Below are 15054 nucleotides of genomic sequence, written 5' to 3'. Positions count from 1 at the left end.
AAAACAAGAACACACACACACACACACACACACACACATATTTATATAGACACACACATCAAAAAATATATTTATTTTTTTTAAATTCGTGATTTGTATTTTATCATCATTTTATTGCGTGAAAATAAATAATAATAATAATTAGTCACATTCAAAACAATTTATGGTTCGTAATCTGAAAGTAGGAACTTCACCACAGTAGGTTCAATACCACAGGATATGTTGATGACACGTGTGATTTGGGGTTAATGTGGGAACCAATGTTTCCTGGGTACTTTGAGCGGGAGGAATGTTTAGTGCAACACCCTACTCAGAGACGTCTTAAAGAAGGTTTTGTTTTCTTCGGCGATCTACTATCAAACGTAAGTTTAACCTATTTAGTATAGGTGATTGTATAGTCTTATAACGACACTGTATGATATCTGGGCATGTTTCATTGGTTGTGTTACATTTTATCGAACTTATTTTACCTGTAACCCATGCGTACCTGCTAAATGCATACCTGCTAAATACCTACCTGTATGGTGAAAAAGGACATAATGAATACATCATAGTAGACATAATTTGATTTCCTGTCATGTTTCACAATATATTTGGTCAAGGACGGACGTGGTTTTGACGCAAAGTTATAGCTGTTTAAACATCGGGAATATGCATACAATTGACGTCAAGTTGGTTATCTCCGCCATCTTGCTATGATTTGCAGCTTTTACCATGTCCGGCAACAAATCATTTTGTGTGTGTGTGTGTTTTGCCAAGTTGTGGTCAATGCATGAAATCCAAATAGTCAGACCATACTGGTTGCTCATGAACCCATATGAAAGTTGTTCATCATGACGAATGGTGCATGTATACAACGTTTCATGCTTGTTGCACTTTCCTAGTGGAATTGGCCGCCTGTTGAAATGTGAACTTTAAGTGTTTATAGCGCCACCTATGGCCGAATCTGGCACATCGTTTGCATCCCTTACTCATTTTACAAGTTCTACCAGCCTGCCAATTTATAAATTGTTTGTGGATGTAGGTTTTGGATTTGTCAGAAAAAAATCATCACAAAGTAAAAATATTACTATTAATACTCATCAATTAGACAGTGCAGTGGTTATCAGCCTCATCAATTAGACAGTGCAGTGGTTATCAGCCTCATCAATTAGACAGTGCAGTGGTTATCAGCCTCATCAATTAGACAGTGCAGTGGTTATCAGCCTCATCAATTAGACAGTGCAGTGGTTATCAGCCCCATCAATTAGACAGTGCAGTGGTTATCAGCCCCATCAATTAGACAGTGCAGTGGTTATCAGCCTCATCAATTAGACAGTGCAGTGGTTATCAGCCTCATCAATTAGACAGTGCAGTGGTTATCAGCCTCATCAATTAGACAGTGCAGTGGTTATCAGCCTCATCAATTAGACAGTGCAGTGGTTATCAGCCTCATCAATTAGACAGTGCAGTGGTTATCAGCCTCATCAATTAGACAGTGCAGTGGTTATCAGCCTCATCAATTAGACAGTGCAGTGGTTATCAGCCTCATCAATTAGACAGTGCAGTGGTTATCAGCCTCATCAATTAGACAGTGCAGTGGTTATCAGCCTCATCAATTAGACAGTGCAGTGGTTATCAGCCTCATCAATTAGACAGTGCAGTGGTTATCAGCCTCATCAATTAGACAGTGCAGTGGTTATCAGCCTCATCAATTAGACAGTGCAGTGGTTATCAGCCTCATCAATTAGACAGTGCAGTGGTTATCAGCCCCATCAATTAGACAGTGCAGTGGTTATCAGCCCCATCAATTAGACAGTGCAGTGGTTATCAGCCTCATCAATTAGACAGTGCAGTGGTTATCAGCCTCATCAATTAGACAGTGCAGTGGTTATCAGCCTCATCAATTAGACAGTGCAGTGGTTATCAGCCTCATCAATTAGACAGTGCAGTGGTTATCAGCCTCATCAATTAGACAGTGCAGTGGTTATCAGCCTCATCAATTAGACAGTGCAGTGGTTATCAGCCTCATCAATTAGACAGTGCAGTGGTTATCAGCCTCATCAATTAGACAGTGCAGTGGTTATCAGCCTCATCAATTAGACAGTGCAGTGGTTATCAGCCTCATCAATTAGACAGGAACGTCTGTGGAGTTACTATAATGACTGAGTGCACTTGTCAAGATTTCTGCGCAGGTTGGTTTAACCCTCGTGTTGTCCTCCCAAATGCCTTACGCCTTTTGTCCTCTGGGGTCAAAAATGACCCCGCCTGGTTTGACTGTTTATAAAGCATACAGTATACATTTTCAATCAATTCTGTGTTACATCTTTATTCTTACTTCTGTTCAACCCATTACTATAATTTTTTTCATTTGTTTTGGAATTTAGAGCCAATAGACCTTGTTTACATAAAAAGTATACCCTGTTTTTAAGTAAAAATACAATGAAACTATGAATTATTTTGACCTATTATTATTTTGACTATTTCACTTATCGCTGAGTGGTATTTGTAAAAGTTTAGTGAGGATGCTGTTTTTGAATCATTTAATTTTTATTAACGACAGCCCATAATCACACCTTTTGTCCTCTGGGGTCAAAAATGACCCCGCCTGGTTTGACTGTTTATAAAGCATACAGTATACATTTTCAATCAATTCTGTGTTACATCTTTATTCTTACTTCTGTTCAACCCATTACTAGAATTTTTTTCATTTGTTTTGGAATTTAGAGCCAATAGACCTTGTTTACATAAAAGTATACCCTGTTTTTAAGTAAAAATACAATGAAACTATGAATTATTTTGACCTATTATTATTTTGACTATTTCACTTATCACTGAGTGGTATTTGTAAAAGTTTAGTGAGGATGCTGTTTTTGAATCATTTAATTTTTATTAATGACAGCCCATAATCACACCTTTTTGTCCTCTGGGGTCAAAAATGACCCCGCCTGGTTTGACTGTTTATAAAGCATACAGTATACATTTTCAATCAATTCTGTGTTACATCTTTATTCTTACTTCTGTTCAACCCATTACTAGAATTTTTCATTTGTTTTGGAATTTAGAGCCAATAGACCTTGTTTACATAAAAGTATACCCTGTTTTTAAGTAAAAATACAATGAAACTATGAATTATTTTGACCTATTATTATTTTGACTATTTCACTTATCACTGAGTGGTATTTGTAAAAGTTTAGTGAGGATGCTGTTTTTGAATCATTTAATTTTTATTAATGACAGCCCATAATCACACCTTTTGTCCTCTGGGGTCAAAAATGACCCCGCCTGGTTTGACTGTTTATAAAGCATACAGTATACATTTTCAATCAATTCTGTGTTACATCTTTATTCTTACTTCTGTTCAACCCATTACTAGAATTTTTTTCATTTGTTTTGGAATTTAGAGCCAATAGACCTTGTTTACATAAAAGTATACCCTGTTTTTAAGTAAAAATACAATGAAACTATGAATTATTTTGACCTATTATTATTTTGACTATTTGACTTATCACTGAGTGGTATTTGTAAAAAGTTTAGTGAGGATGCTGTTTTTGAATCATTTTATTTTTATTAATGACAGCCCATAATCACACCTTTTGTCCTGCCTGGTTTGACTGTTTATAAAGCATACAGTATACATTTTCAATCAATTCTGTGTTACATATTTAGTCTGAAAATAACGGTAGTTGTTTAATACTATGCTCTTTATGATTCAAACAAATTTGAAGTAATTTGATTGAATTATGGGTGTTTTACTAAATGTAATAACTTCTGTTGTCCTCTGGGATCAAAAAGACCCCGCAGCACAAAAGTTTACATACTGCTTGGCAAAACATCTTTGATCATGTTTCTTTGATGTGTGGGGTCAAAACATCTTTGATCATGTTTCTTTGATGTGTGGGTCAAGCAATGGTTATGACAACAACAACAACAAAAAAGTATTTTCTCACAGGTGTTTGGGCATTTCACATTTTAGTCTGAGAGAGACAGGCAGCACAATGAGGAGGCAGAAGTTTTATAATGCACAGGAGGCTTGCAAGATAATTTTTGAAATAAAAGAAAATAATGACCAGGAGGACAATGCTGCACATAATGAGGATGAATCAACTGATGAAGAGGGTTCAGGGTCAGCTGGGTCCTCTTCCTCAGATTCTACCTCATCTGTTGATTCTTCGTCTTCATCATAATAGATGATGTCCTCCACTTCTGACACTTCTTCCATTTCAACTTCAGATTCTACCTCATCTGTTGATTCTTCATCATAATAGGTGCAGTGCTCCACTTCTGACACTTCTTCCCATACCAGCTTCAGATTCTACGTCATCATCACGTTCATCCATTTCCTTATATTCATAATCATCTTCCATTTCTGCAGCAGGAGATGTGGGGGAATCTTCGGAGGAAGAAGTAGCATGCTGTCTGTATGTTGATCTATCACCTCATCATTATGTTCCTCCTCTTCTGACCCTGAACCCTCTTCATCAGTTGATTCATCCTCATTATGTGCAGCATTGTCCTCCTGGTCATTATTTTCTTTTATTTCAAAAATTATCTTGCAAGCCTCCTGTGCATTATAAAACTTCTGCCTCCTCATTGTGCTGCCTGTCTCTCTCAGACTAAAATGTAGAAATGCCCAAACACCTGTGAGAAAATACTTTTTTTGTTGTTGTTGTTGTCATAACCATTGCTTGACCCCACACATCAAAGAAACATGATCAAAGATGTTTTGCCAAGCAGTATGTAAACTTTGTGCTGCGGGTCTTTTTGACCCCAGAGGACAACAGAAGTTATTACATTTAGTAAAACACCCATAATTCAATCAAATTACTTCAAATTTGTTTGAATCATAAAGAGCATAGTATTAAACAACTACCGTTATTTTCAGACCAATTGATGAATAAAAACATATTTTGTCGGCAAAAGATTTAATTTGGGGTCAGAATGACCCCAGGACAACAGGTTGGTTTAATAGTGTCTGATAGGCTCCACTCTGCTGCCTCCACTCTGCTGCCTCCACTCTGCTGCCCCCACTCTGCTTCCCCACTCTGCTGCTCTGCTGCCTCCGCTCTGCTGCCTCCGCTCTGCTGCCTCCACTCTGCTGCCTCCGCTCTGCTGCCCCCACTCTGCTGCTCTGCTGCCTCCCCTCTGCTGCCTCCGCTCTGCTGCCTCCGCTCTGCTGCCTCCGCTCTGCTGCCTCCACTCTGCTGCTCTGCTGCCTCCACTCTGCTGCCTCCACTCTGCTGCCTCCACTCTGCTGCTCTGCTGCCTCCTTTCTGCTGCCTCCACTGTCTACATTTTGTGTGCACTACCTCATCACCCACTGGTTTTTAACTGCTACAAGTCCGTTTGGTGGAAACAAACACACCACTGGTGGGAAAATGCGCATATGATCTTTATGCAGATGTTAGAATATTCGCATGACAATCTGTCGCCAATTAGATGGAAACCTAGCTACTGCAAATCCATGTTGGGTTTAGGGAGGAGGGATGGATGGAAGGAGGGGTAGAGAGAGGGAGAGAGGGAGGAGGGATGGATGGAAGGAGGGGTAGAGAGAGGGAGAGAGGGAGGAGGGATGGATGGAAGGAGGGGTAGACCAATGTGTATGGTGGTTTATCTGAAACCGCTATCTTGGCTCTGTTTTTAGCGTCAATTTAGTTTGTAATCCAATATTCCTCCGTCAAACTTTGCTGCTTATTTAAATGATTTAGCTAATTCATTTCTACTCATTTAAAATCTTATGCTAATCATATCTGATGGGATTATCAACTACTGTTTAAGGTAAAGATTCTTTAAACTATTTTAGTCAAGACAAAGACTTTTGGTCAGAACTAGTTGCATAGAAACCATTTAACCTTTTAAAAGTTATTATTGATCAACTCTCCCTCTCTCTCACTCCCTCATTCATTATTCCCTCTCTCTCTCTCTCTCTCTCTGCCTCTTTCTCTCTCTCTCTCTCTCTCTCTCTCTCTCTCTCTCTCTCTCTCTCTCTCTCTCTCTCTCTCTCTCTCTCTCTCTGTCCCTCTCTCTCTCTCTCTCTCTCTCTCTCTCTCTCTCTCTCTCTCTCTCTCTCTCTCTCTCTCTCTCTCTCTCTCTCTCTCTCTCTCCCCCTCTCCCCCTCTCTCTCCCCCTCTCAGGGATGTGTAACCCTAAGAACTACAGTGATACTCCAGCCACCTCCAAGAGCACAGTGGAGGAACTCCATCGACCAATCCCCTCGCTGTTCCGAGCCCTCACGGAGGGCGACGCCCCTATCAACATGATGGTGGTGTCCTTCCCCGTTGCAGAGGAACTATCTCACCATGAGAACCTGGTCTCCTTCCTAGAGACGCTTGATGACCAGCACCAGAACGTATCGCTCCCCGGCAACAGCATCCACGCCAGCTACAACACTCAAGGTAGCGAAACCATAGAACTAGAATGAATAGACTGTGGAACCATAGAATTAGAATGAATATACTGTGGAACCATATAAATAGAATGATTAGACTGTGGAACCATATTAATAGAATGATTAGACTGTGGAACCATATTAATAGAATGAATAGACTGTGGAACCATATTAATAGAATGAATAGACTGTGGAACCATATTAATAGAATGAATAGACTGTGGAACCATATTCATAGAATGAATAGACTGTGGAACCATATTAATAGAATGAATAGACTGTGGAACCATATTAATAGAATGAATAGACTGTGGAACCATAGAAATAGAATGAATAGACTGTGGAACCATATTAATAGAATGAATAGACTGTGGAACCATATTAATAGAATGAATAGACTGTGGAACCATATTAATAGAATGAATAGACTGTGGAACCATATTAATAGAATGATTAGACTGTGGAACCATATAAATAGAATGATTAGACTGTGGAACCATAGAAATAGAATTAATAGACTGTGGAACCATAGAAATAGAATGAATAGACTGTGGAACCATATTAATAGAATGAATAGACTGTGGAACCATATTAATAGAATGATTAGACTGTGGAACCATATTAATAGAATGAATAGACTGTGGAACCATATTAATAGAATGAATAGACTGTGGAACCATATTAATAGAATGAATAGACTGTGGAACCATAGAAATAGAATGAATAGACTGGAACCATAGAAATAGAATGAATAGACTGTGGAACCATAGAAATAGAATGAATAGACTGTGGAACCATAGAAATAGAATGAATAGACTGTGGAACCATATTAATAGAATGAATAGACTGTGGAACCATATTAATAGAATGATTAGACTGTGGAACCATATTAATAGAATGAATAGACTGTGGAACCATAGAAATAGAATGAATAGACTGTGGAACCATAGAAATAGAATGAATAGACTGTGGAACCATATTAATAGAATGAATAGACTGTGGAACCATATTAATAGACTGTGGAACCATAGAAATAGAATGAATAGACTGTGGAACCATATTAATAGAATGAATAGACTGTGGAACCATAGAAATAGAATGATTAGGTTGTGGAACCATAGAAATAGAATGAATAGACTGTGGAACCATAGAAATAGAATGAATAGACTGTGGAACCATATTAATAGAATGAATAGACTGTGGAACCATATTAATAGAATGATTAGACTGTGGAACCATATTAATAGAATGAATAGACTGTGGAACCATATTAATAGAATGAATAGACTGTGGAACCATATTAATAGAATGAATAGACTGTGGAACCATATTAATAGAATGAATAGACTGTGGAACCATAGAAATAGAATGAATAGACTGGAACCATAGAAATAGAATGAATATACTGTGGAACCATAGAAATAGAATGACTAGACTGTGGAACCATTGAAATAGAATGAATAGACTGTGGAACCATATTAATAGAATGATTAGACTGTGGAACCATATTAATAGAATGATTAGACTGTGGAACCATATTAATAGAATGAATAGACTGTGGAACCATAGAAATAGAATGAATAGACTGTGGAACCATATTAATAGAATGAATAGACTGTGGAACCATATTAATAGAATGAGGAACCATATTAATAGACTGTGGAACCATATAAATAGAATGAATAGACTGTGGAACCATAGAAATAGAATGAATAGACTGTGGAACCATATAAATAGAATTAATAGACTGTGGAACCATAGACATAGAATGAATAGACTGTGGAACCATATTAATAGAATGAATAGACCGTGGAACCATAGACATAGAATGAATAGACTGTGGAACCATATTAATAGACTGTGGAACCATAGAAATATAATTTATAGACTGTGGAACCATATTGATAGAATTAATAGACTGTGGAACCATATTAATAGAATGAATAGACTATGGAACCATATAAATAGATGAATAGACTGGAACCATAGAAATAGAATGAATAGACTGTGGAACCATAGAAATAGAATGACTAGACTGTGGAACCATAGAAATAGAATGAATAGACTGTGGAACCATATTAATAGAATGATTAGACTGTGGAACCATATTAATAGAATGATTAGACTGTGGAACCATATTAATAGAATGAATAGACTGTGGAACCATAGAAATAGAATGAATAGACTGTGGAACCATATTAATAGAATGAATAGACTGTGGAACCATATTAATAGAATGAATAGACTGTGGAACCATATTAATAGACTGTGGAACCATAGAAATAGAATGAATAGACTGTGGAACCATAGAAATAGAATGAATAGACTGTGGAACCATATAAATAGAATGAATAGACTGTGGAACCATAGACATAGAATGAATAGACTGTGGAACCATATTAATAGAATGAATAGACCGTGGAACCATAGACATAGAATGAATAGACTGTGGAACCATATTAATAGACTGTGGAACCATAGAAATAGAATTTATAGACTGTGGAACCATATTGATAGAATTAATAGACTGTGGAACCATATTAATAGAATGAATAGACTGTGGAACCATATTAATAGACTGTGGAACCATAGAAATAGAATGAATAGACTGTGGAACCATATTAATAGAATGAATAGACTGTGGAACCATATTAATAGAATGAGTAGACTGTGGAACCATATTCATAGAATGAATAGACTGTGGAACCATATTAATAGAATGAATAGACTGTGGAACCATATTCATAGAATGAATAGACTGTGGAACCATATTAATAGAATGAATAGACTGTGGAACCATATTAATAGAATGAATAGACTGTGGAACCATAGAAATAGAATGAATAGACTGTGGAACAATATTAATAGAATGAATAGACTGTGGAACCATATTAATAGAATGAATAGACTGTAGAACCATAGACATAGAATGAATGGACTGTGGAACCATATTAATGGAATGAATAGACCGTGGAACCATAGACATAGAATGAATAGACTGTGGAACCATATTAATAGACTGTGGAACCATAGAAATAGAATTTATAGACTGTGGAACCATATTGATAGAATTAATAGACTGTGGAACCATATTAATAGAATGAATAGACTGTGGAACCATATTAATAGACTGTGGAACCATAGAAATAGAATGAATAGACTGTGGAACCATATTAATAGAATGAATAGACTGTGGAACCATATTAATAGAATGAGTAGACTGTGGAACCATATTCATAGAATGAATAGACTGTGGAACCATATTAATAGAATTAATAGACTGTGGAACCATATTAATAGAATGAATAGACTGTGGAACCATATTCATAGAATGAATAGACTGTGGAACCATATTAATAGAATGAATAGACTGTGGAACCATATTAATAGAATGAATAGACTGTGGAACCATAGAAATAGAATGAATAGACTGTGGAACAATATTAATAGAATGAATAGACTGTGGAACCATATTAATAGAATGAATAGACTGTGGAACCATAGACATAGAATGAATAGACTGTGGAACCATATTAATAGAATGAATAGACCGTGGAACCATAGACATAGAATGAATAGACTGTGGAACCATATTAATAGACTGTGGAACCATAGAAATAGAATTTATAGACTGTGGAACCATATTGATAGAATTAATAGACTGTGGAACCATATTAATAGAATGAATAGACTGTGGAACCATATTAATAGACTGTGGAACCATAGAAATAGAATGAATAGACTGTGGAACCATATTAATAGAATGAATAGACTGTGGAACCATATTAATAGAATGAATAGACTGTGGAACCATATTCATAGAATGAATAGACTGTGGAACCATATTAATAGAATTAATAGACTGTGGAACCATATTAATAGAATGAATAGACTGTGGAACCATATTCATAGAATGAATAGATTGTGGAACCATATTAATAGAATGAATAGACTGTGGAACCATAGAAATAGAATGAATAGACTGTGGAACCATATTAATAGAATGAATAGACTGTGGAACCATATTAATAGAATTATTAGACTGTGGAACCATAGAAATAGAATGAATAGACTGTGGAACCATATTAATAGAATGAATAGACTGTGGAACCATAGAAATAGAATGAATAGACTGTGGAACCATATTAATAAAATGAATAGACTGTGGAACCATATTAATATAATTAATAGACTGTGGAACCATATTAATAGAATTAATAGACTGTGGAACCATATTAATAGAATTAATAGACTGTGGAACCATAGAAATAGAATGACTAGACTGTGGAACCATAGAAATAGAATGACTAGACTGTGGAACCATAGAAATAGAATGACTAGACTGTGGAACCATATAAATAGAATGAATAGACTGTGGATCCATAGAAATAGAATGACTAGACTGTGGAACCATAGAAATAGAATGACTAGACTGGAACCATAGAAATAGAATGACTAGACTGTGGAACCATATAAATAGAATGAATAGACTGTGGAACCATAGAAATAGAATGAATAGACTGTGGAACCATATTAATAGAATGAATAGACTGTGGAACCATATTAATAGAATGAATAGACTGTGGAACCATATAAATAGAATGATTAGACTGTGGAACCATATTAATAGAATGAATAGACTGTGGAACCATAGAAATACAATGAATAGACTGTGGAACCATATTAATAAAATGAATAGACTGTGGAACCATATTAATAGAATGAATTGACTGTGGAACCAGGTCTCCTGAGTGGCGCAGTGGTCTGGATGCACGCAGTGCTAGCTGTCCACTAGAGTCCTTTCGAATCCAGCTCTGTCGCAGGGCCGTACCGAGACCCATGACGCCGCATGGCCCAGCCGTCCAGGGTAAATCATTTATAACATGGCGTTTGCAACGCCAGGGTTGTGGGTTCTATTCCCCAGTATGAAAAAATAATAATGTAATGCTTGATAGACGCTGCTAATGACTGAACCTATTAATAGAATTAATAGACTGTGGAACCATATTAATAGAATTAATAGACTGTGGAACCATAGAAATAGAATGACTAGACTGTGGAACCATAGAAATAGAATGACTAGACTGTGGAACCATAGAAATAGAATAAACAGAATAATATGATAGATTCTATTTCTATGAATGGAACACTGTCGTCATTAGAGACAGTTGGGATTCCTTTCAGTGAAAAGTGTTTAGAGCCTTTTTAGATGATGGTGTAAAACACTGAAAGCTAAACACAGGAGTGGTTAGTTTACACTAGAGGAGAAACACCAAGTCGGATCTGGAGTGATGGTATTGGTGATGTTAACCGCCTGGCCTGGGTTGAAAGAGTATTTTCCCCTCCCCTTCTCTCTCTCTCTTCTCTCTCTCCTCCTCCTCTCCTCCTCCTGTTCTTCTTCTTCTTCTTCTTCTTCTTCTTCTTCCTCCTCCTCCTCCGGCTGGGTTATTATTATTTACATTTACATTTACATTTTAGTCATTTAGCAGACGCTCTTATCCAGAGCGACTTACAGTTAGTGAATACATATTTTTTTATACTGGCCCCCCGTGGGAATGATGATATGATCCTTCTCTCATATCTTGTCCTCTGTCTGGTTCTGAACCTATGATCCAGCTCTCATATCCTGTCCTCTGTCTGGTTCTGAACCTATGATCCAGCTCTCATATCTTGTCCTCTGTCTGGTTCTGAACCTATGATCCAGCTCTCATATCCTGTCCTCTGTCTGGTTCTGAACCTATGATCCAGCTCTCATATCCTGTCCTCTGTCTGGTTCTGAACCTATGATCCAGCTCTCATATCTTGTCCTCTGTCTGGTTCTGAACCTATGATCCAGCTCTCATATCCTGTCCTCTGTCTGGTTCTGAACCTATGATCCAGCTCTCATATCCTGTCCTCTGTCTGGTTCTGAACCTATGATCCAGCTCTCATATCCTGTCCTCTGTCTGGTTCTGAACCTATGATCCAGCTCTCATATCCTGTCCTCTGTCTGGTTCTGAACCTATGATCCAGCTCTTATAGTCTATAAAAAGACACTGCGCTCACATGAGTTTCCAAAGACACCACATTCGTTAAATATGAGAGCGTTGGTTGGTTCCAACCACAGTGCCCAGCTGTTAACGCATTAGACACACCAGAAGTTCATCACAGTTGGTACCCTATTACGTATGTAGTGAACCACTTTTGACCAGGGCCCAAAGACAAGTTGTGCACTTCGTAGGGAATAGGGTGCCATTTGGGACCCTGCCCAGAACACATGGTCACACTTACCGTCAGCAGCACACCCGTTGTCCTCAGTCATAAAAGCAAACCCTAAGGAAAACATTGAGGTTTAATGATTACCGTAACTACTAACTACGGCTTTAAATATGTTTTCATGGGATTACTAGTTATGTTTTTAAAGATGTGGTTACTGAGATAACTGACCTGTGCCCTATTTTCTCTCTGTATCCCTCCACCCTCCTCCCCCTTGTCCGCCAGATAACATGTGTACGGTGGTCTACTTTGACGACTGCGTATCCATCCGCCAGTGTAAACTATACTGTGAGTCGATGGGAGGGTCGAAGTACCGCTGGTTCCACAACGCCTGCTGTCAGTGCATCGGCCCGGAGTGTCTGGACTACGGCAGCAAGGCTGTCAAATGCATGAACTGTCTGTTCTGAAGACTGGTGGTGGATGGATCTATGGTGGTGGAGACTGGGCACCAAATATATGGACCAAACCCATGGGCGGCTCCAGGGAGGGGCTAGATGATGCTGAAGCCTCCTCAAAATAGCGTAGCACCACCAAGCAATATTTTATTAGTACATGCACACCATGTATTACAGGCACCCCTTACACAACAACCAAGCTACCCCTTAGCTACCCCTTAGCTACCCCTTAGCTACCCCTAAGCTACCCCTAAGCTACCCCCAAGCAAAAGTTTCTGGTGCCACCGCTGACCAAACATGAGAAGACTGACTGTCTGACTAGGTCCAATATTCATTTTAACATTAACATTTTAGTCATTTAGCAGACGCTCTTATCCAGAGCGACTTAAAGTTAGTGAATGCATACATGTTTTTTTTTATACTGGCCCCCCTGTGGGTAACGAACCCACATCCCTGCCGGCCATTCCCTCCCCTACCCTGGACGACGCTGGGCCAATTGTGCGCCTCCCAATGGGTCTCCCGGTCGCGGTCGGGCTGCGACAGAGCCTGGACTCGAACCAGGATCTCTAGTGGCACAGCTAGCACTGCGATGCAGTGCCTTAGACCACTGCGCCACTCGGGAGTCGAGTAACCATCGGAGCTAGCTGACTGAATTTATCCGACTATCACTGATGTGTGTTTCTTTACAGTGTGAATGACATTGTAAAATATTTTCTTCTCACCAATATTTTTGTGTTATTATTATTTTATTCTGTTGGATGTTTCACTGTATATTTTGAGATGTTTTCATTCGGTTTTTAGTTTATTGATAATTCACATCTCGTGCCAAATAAAATACGTTTGGTGACTTGGGATGGTTTGTGGTCAGTTTAACCCTTTCTACTCTGGCGTGATATAACAATGTAAACCTCATGCTATTTCACCAAAACACATACGACTTTTATAATACAGCTACATAAGACTTTTATAATACAGCTGTTGATTGACATCTACCTCAGACCAACCCCTTTGTACACAGTGTAGTCTAAACGTGTAAGTGGCACATCTTTTCTCAATAAACAATCAGGCTAACGTTAGCTAGCTAGCCAATCTTTTAAAAAGTCATGAAACACATTAAATCTGTGTGCCACCAGTTGTAAAATGCTGGAGACTAAGTTAGTGACTAGACTAAGTTACTGACTAGACTAAGTTACTGACTAGACTAAGTTACTGACTAGACTAAGTTACTGACTAGACTAAGTTACTGACTAGACTAAGTTACTGACTAGACTAAGTTACTGACTAGGCTAAGTTAGTGACTAGACTAAGTTGACTGACTAGGCTACTGACTAGACTAAGTTAGACCAGACTAAGTTACTGACTAGACCAAGTTACTGACTAGGCTAAGTTAGTGACTAGACTAAGTTACTGACTAGACCAAGTTAGTGACCAGGGCTAAGTTACTGACTAGACTAAGTTAGTGACTAGACTAAGTTACTGACTAGACTAAGTTACTGACTAGACTAAGTTACTGACTAGACTAAGTTACTGACTAGACTAAGTTACTGACTAGACTAAGTTACTGACTAGACTAAGTTACTGACTAGACTAAGTTACTGACTAGACTAAGTTACTGACTAGGCTAAGTTACTGACTAGACTAAGTTACTGACTAGACTAAGTTACTGACTAGACTAAGTTACTGACTAGACTGACTGACAGTTACTGACTAGACTAAGTTACTGACTAGACTAAGTTACTGACTAGACTAAGTTACTGACTAGACTAAGTTACTGACTAGGCTAAGTTACTGACTAGACTAAGTTACTGACTAGACTAAGTTACTGACTAGACTAAGTTACTGACTGGACTAAGTTACTGACTAGGCTAAGTTACTGACTAGACTAAGTTACTGACTAGGCTAAGTTACTGACTAGACTAAGTTACTGACTAGGCTACTGACTAGACTAAGTTACTGACTAGGCTAAGTTACTGACTAGACTAAGTTACTGACTAGACTAAGTTACTGACTAGGCTAAGTTACTGACTAGACTAAGTT

At 38.1% G+C, this 15054-nt stretch overlaps 1 protein-coding gene across 1 annotated transcript; it reads left to right on the top strand.

Moving 5' to 3' along the window:
• Nucleotides 1-281: 281 nt before the first annotated feature.
• LOC121532355 (twisted gastrulation protein homolog 1-A) lies at nucleotides 282-13397 on the top strand. The gene is made up of 3 exons (XM_045205188.1): nucleotides 282-362; nucleotides 6114-6374; nucleotides 12848-13397. The coding sequence occupies exons 2-3, from the start codon at nucleotides 6116-6118 to the stop codon at nucleotides 13027-13029; spliced, it is 441 nt and encodes a 146-aa protein (XP_045061123.1). The 5' UTR covers nucleotides 282-362; nucleotides 6114-6115; the 3' UTR covers nucleotides 13030-13397.
• The last annotated feature ends 1657 nt before the right edge of the window (nucleotides 13398-15054 follow it).

Source organism: Coregonus clupeaformis, chromosome 19, assembly GCF_020615455.1.
Source record: "Coregonus clupeaformis isolate EN_2021a chromosome 19, ASM2061545v1, whole genome shotgun sequence".
NCBI classification, from domain to species: Eukaryota; Metazoa; Chordata; class Actinopteri; order Salmoniformes; family Salmonidae; genus Coregonus; species Coregonus clupeaformis.
This window is presented reverse-complemented; position numbering and strand designations above follow the sequence as displayed.

Bases quoted from the DNA above. Each gene is read 5' to 3' on its own strand.
- LOC121532355 (XM_045205188.1), top strand. From the start codon at position 6,116: ATGTGTAACCCTAAGAACTACAGTGATACTCCAGCCACCTCCAAGAGC. The intron at 6,375-12,847 runs GTAGCGAAACCA...CTTGTCCGCCAG, and splicing joins CGCCAGCTACAACACTCAAG to ATAACATGTGTACGGTGGTC.